Genomic DNA, 5,225 nt, shown 5'->3' with positions numbered 1-5,225 from the left:
CTGGAGGGCGGGTGCAGAGTGGGGCCCCGGCAATGGGCACGCGGCATAAACAAGACCTCAGTCTTCTTATTGTACGTCATTAAGATGGATGGGCAGAGACGGGTGCACTGGCCCAGGGCAACAGTGATTTCTGTTGTGCGCTGGGGTGTTGATAAGACTGCCGCCTGCAATCACTTGGAAGCCAAATAATGACCACGGACAACAGCAATGCAGACCCTCTGGGGGCCGCACACTCATTTCTGAGGAAGCAGGGGGGTGCCAGCCGGTTGGGTGAGCCTTCGTTTCACTTGATGGACAGTTTCTCCAGGTCAGAGTTAGTGCTTTGAAGCTGCTTAAGAAAAGGAAAGCCCGGCCGGTATGGCTCAGTGGTTGGGCGTCCACCCAGGACCCAAGAGGGAGCCCGTTTGATTTGGTCAGGGCACAGGCCCGGGTTGCGGGCTCAATCCCCAGTGTGGGGCGTGCAGGAGGCAGCCAATTCTCTCTTGTCACTGATGTTTCTCTCTCTCTCCCTTCCTCTCTGAAGTAAATAAAAAAATATATATTAACAAAGAGGAACCATAATTTGGAGAAACTACTGATTAAAATTGTACAGCGCTGCTCACGGAATGTAGGAGACAGTGAACTGACGTTCCCTGGAACATTACAGAATATTCTGGGCCATGAGGAGCTGGCCTTGGTTCCTGAAGACCGAGACCAGCGTCTCCGCCCTGAACCGGGTTTTGGGAAATCCCAGGGGAGCACAGAGTCACCAGCAGGTCTACTTACACATCGAACGTTTATGTTGCTCCTGACGTCAAAGTAAATAAATTACCGAACAGCCTAAACTCTTCCTTCTCTCTGTGCCCCTACACATCCTGTAAAAAGACCAGGCCCCTAATACCAAGCCCGAACCGCGTGGCAGGCGTCGGCGTCCGCAGGTCGGCTCAGGGGTGAAGGAAGGAGGGAAAGCAAGCGCAGACCTGGAGGGAAGATTTTTATTTGCTTGGCACACAGACACAGAAAGACGCTTGCCTACCAGGCAGGACAGCTGAGGACACAGCAGAAATGCTTCTGCTGAATTAAAGACAACGACAGGATTTCTCTCTCTATTTTTATTATATGGAGATTCTTCTCCAGGCTACACTCGTCAATGGCAGGTGGGGGTTCATAGGCAACCAGGAGCTACTATGACCTCTCAACACACTGACACACAGACTAAGGATAGTTACTCCGTTTTAGAAAATTAATATAGCATTTTCCCCTTAAAGTTCTCAGCAGTATGCCCACCGTTTTTGCATTTTAAAAATGTAAACCATCTCATTGTAAGAAACGGAAACTGAAGAATTTTATAAAACTGCTTTTAGGAAACACCTAATGCTTTGTGGCTTTTCCCTATATCCTATGCATCATTAGCATAAGTAAGTGATACTAAATATACTGTTGGTATTAATGATAAAGCACATACTAATGTGTCCGTGAAAAAATAAAAGCACGGCTGACCCTCTGTGCCCCATTTCTGAGCACATATTATTCTATAGGCGGACCCTCCCAGAACGCATCATTCACTGAACAGTTGTTGAAAGCAGTGGGAAGGTGCCAGAAATACTACAGTCAATGGCAAGACCATTCATCAAACCACAGCCTATTCCGTCTGTGCTGTGACGGAAGAAGACGGATCCCAGCCTCTCATTTCATTTCACTCATGTACAAACAGAAGATGGCATGATTTCTCTTTTCTCAAACTCCAGGTCTCACACTCGTTATTCGTAAGCCTTCGAAGGACACTTACTGAAATCGAAAGAAAAACACTCCCTTGGTCATGATGACTGTCTCTGACTCAAATCAAAAGCTACCTATGTACATTTAAAAAAATCAATGCTTCCACAGGCTTGACCTAAGTGTGCGTCCATGTTGCACGAGTGAGACTTTCCATGTGACCTGAGCCGGTGCGTCCCTGCTCCCACCTGCCAGGGACTGCACACGTCACGAGCCCCCGAGTCAGCTACAAGTCGTAGAGCGTTTCGAGAACAGTGGCGATGGACCAGGCTTGCGTCTCGCAGCTGAAGGGGCAGTGCTGGCCGTTCTCGTTGGTCAGCTCCGGGAGCCCTTTCCAGGGGGACCTTGAAGAGAGAAAAGCCGTTTCATGAGACGTAATCTAACACGGATCCCGTGGGGTTAACAAAACAGGCAAGAGACCTGGGGATTCTGCCTTCCTGTTAGAAAACATGCTCACAGGGTCTTTTGCTACGAAGCAGGACATCCTAAAGCGTGTGTACGAGGAGTTTGGATTGACATCCTTCTTTCTATCCCATCTTTGGGGTTGGAGACTTTCAGATACAAAGGATTCCCTTTAGGTATTGAACACACAGGAGCAACTACCATTCCGAGCAATATGTAGAAAAGGAGACCAATATCCCTCTGGCCTAACTTCATTCCTTTCGGAGTAAGTTTATGAGACTCAAATTAGATGTATTAAGTTTGATCTTGAGGAAACTGTAAAATTAAGGTGAAACAATGAGGAAACATACAATTATGATTTGGTGAAAGATGGTGATTAAAAACATGAACTTCCATACTAATTTCCTGTTCTGCTGAATACAGTTGGTATTTACTGTGCATGTATTATGCTCTCATACTAAGTGCTTTAGACACACGATCTCATTTCAATGCTTCTAGAAGCCCCATTAGGTAGGTACCATATAGTGATTCCTGTTTATAGAGGTTTATGGAGGTTGATGACGCGCAGAGCTTGCTATCAGAATACACTGTTATTAGCATATCAAGTGTATTCTTCATTCAATGCAAGCTCTCCAATACAGAACATAAATTTAAAATTACAGATTCTACGACGTTTCATTTCTTCAGTCGGGGTCTGGGAGCATGTTTGTTTCGTTATTGTGCTCTGTAGCTTGTGGCTATGTTACATATGCTTTTCTGTAGCTATCCAATAGTTCATGATAAAAATAGAAAAATAACTCCATTGGGCAGATGTGGAGATACTTTGAATAATAACTAACAGCATCAGCCAGTGAAAAACTGCCACAGAGAAATGGGAACTGCAGACAATGTTTGTTTCCAAGTGTTCAGGCGACGTCAGAGGGACGCGCAGAGCAGCGGGGCCGGGTGTCTGTGAGGGGGACACTGTCCCTTCCGAGTCCCCGTGCGGGAGGCCTCGCCCAGGACCTCGAAGCGGAGGAGGTCAGTGAAGGTGCAGTTGGGCGGCCCTGATCCATCTGATCGCTGTTCTTATAGAACGGGGACACTCGGGCAAGGCGGCGCTCTGGGAGCTGGAGAGAGGGCTGGAGGAGACCCTCCCCGGCGCCTTTGAGGGGGCCCGGGCCACCCACTCCTGCACGTCAGGCTCCCGAGAACAGCACCCTAGCAGTGAATTCTGCTCTTCTGCAAAGAAACCAAACGGAGAGGCCTAGAGAACGTGCGCCCTTGCCGGGAGGCGTTGCAACAGTGCCGTCCTGTGGACGCTCTGAGAACAGCGCCCTGGTAAGGGATGCGCGGGAGACCATCCATTCCTGTCCCTTGAACCACTCAGTTGTGGTGCTTTGCCAGAGCAGCCCCAGCGCTGAGGGCAACGCAAAAGCCAGCCGGCAGGTGCGAGGATCACGTGCAGGGCAACCCTCGGAGCAAGGTCAGGGGACAGGTGGGGGGACGGGACCACAGGTGGAAGGAGAAAAACGACCAGGCGGGCGAGTGTGCTGACTTCCCTGGGCAGAGGGAAGAAAGCAGACTCAGTGCAGACCATGGGCAATGCTGGGGGCGGTGCTGGGACATGGGGTGCTCCCGTCACACACACTCACGCCGACGGGAGAGAAGCGTGCAGGGGTGCCCGTGGCTGCACTGAAGCGAAGGGAACAGACACACCGACTCCTGTGACACACGGAGGTCCCTCAGCTCTCATGGCAAAGGGGATACAGTTCGTGCTGTTTATGCACAATTGTTAGCAATAAGATGTACGTACATATTCAGGTTTAACCTAGACTTTGGGACAGAAGAGCTTTTGCCTGAATTTCCTCACTGTATAAGGACATAGACTCTGAAAGTTACTTATCTGCTAACAGGACAAAGGGTGCGACAAATGGGTTTGAAACAAGAGCCACAAGGCCAACTCTGATACTTTAATGACAAGGAGAGCTTTTCTGAAAATTATTTATCGATATAGCTTTAAATCTGTTCACTCAAAAGGCCCATTTTTTTTATATTTATCCTGTGCTAACCTGATCCAAAAAGACAGAGCAGCTGAAGTTAAAGTGAAAGACTATCTCACATGCACAAATCATGCAATAAAGTCTTAGGAGTAAAATAAACAACCCAGCATGATGAAGGGAAGGTAGGACTACCTCACAGACCTTGTCGTGTTGAAGAGTAAAGCTTCCCTGTTTCATTGGGATTAACTGGAGTGAACAGCAGTGAATTCTAAGGAAATGTCGCTTTCTACTGGACTCAATACTGGTTATGGACATGACACGCCTCTCACGACTTACCTCTCAAGATGAACATAATGCCGAGAAAGGACATTTTTAACCAGAAATATCGTCTTGGCGTTGGTCTCCGGCCCCATCAATTTGGAAAAATACAATTTTGCACGAAGGAAATACCCAACGGGCCACAGCCACTCCTGGAAAAGAAGATTCAACGAGTGAAGGCACGAGCGAGCTGTGAGCAGCTGACATTATGTGAGGAAAACTCAGAAAAGAGAAAAGGAATTCTTACCGGTCCTTGGTGGTAATTGAAACCTTTCGCCAGGTTGTAGTTGTCGTTGTCCAGGGCGTTGTCATAAACCCCACAGTACACCATGTCACTGGAACAGAAATGACACGTAGGTGAAGAGAGACCAGATGCAAAGTAGGAAGCATCGGAAAAAAGGTTCCACAGCAGAGGTAAGACAATCATGTTATCCTGTCTCCCACTCATCGCCCATGGAACCTTAAATGAGTAAACCCAGAGTTCAGAGCAATTTAAAGGTGCATTAGGGAGTGACTAATCAATACTGGCTAACACAAAAGACTACCAACCATCCAGCTAGCTTGCCTTCAAGGAGTTACCCTGACACTAACATCGGTTACAGTACATTATTTCACCAGGCCTCTCATATGCCTATGACAACTAAAATACACGCAGAATAATGCAAATTAGTGGTTACTAAAGATACAGTTTTATTAACTATGAAATATTGGGAAGGTTGTGTTTTAAAGTTCTCTGTGAAATGATGTTAAAATTAACTTCAATAGGGA

General features: G+C 47.5%; 1 protein-coding gene across 1 annotated transcript; it reads right to left on the bottom strand.

Moving 5' to 3' along the window:
- Nucleotides 1-956: 956 nt before the first annotated feature.
- Nucleotides 957-4,839, bottom strand: LOC106696052 (glycogen debranching enzyme-like). The gene is made up of 3 exons (XM_014451101.2): nt 4,705-4,839; nt 4,476-4,609; nt 957-2,099 (listed from the first exon to the last, which is right to left on the bottom strand). The coding sequence occupies exons 1-3, from the start codon at nt 4,786-4,788 to the stop codon at nt 1,982-1,984; spliced, it is 336 nt and encodes a 111-aa protein (XP_014306587.2). The 5' UTR covers nt 4,789-4,839; the 3' UTR covers nt 957-1,981.
- Nucleotides 4,840-5,225: the final 386 nt, after the last annotated feature.

Source organism: Myotis lucifugus, unplaced genomic scaffold (assembly GCF_000147115.1).
Source record: "Myotis lucifugus unplaced genomic scaffold, Myoluc2.0 scaffold_7737, whole genome shotgun sequence".
NCBI lineage: Eukaryota > Metazoa > Chordata > Mammalia > Chiroptera > Vespertilionidae > Myotis > Myotis lucifugus.
Note: the sequence above shows the minus strand (reverse complement) of the source record. Positions and strands in the feature narration are given on the sequence as shown.

Coding starts and splice junctions, on each gene's coding strand:
- LOC106696052 (XM_014451101.2), bottom strand. CDS start 4,788: ATGGTGTACTGTGGGGTTTATGACAACGCCCTGGACAACGACAACTAC. Junction 4,610..4,704: donor TCAATTACCACCAAGGACCG/GTAAGAATTCCT, acceptor CTTCTTTTCCAG/GAGTGGCTGTGGCCCGTTGG. Junction 2,100..4,475: donor CATTATGTTCATCTTGAGAG/GTAAGTCGTGAG, acceptor TCTCTCTTCAAG/GTCCCCCTGGAAAGGGCTCC.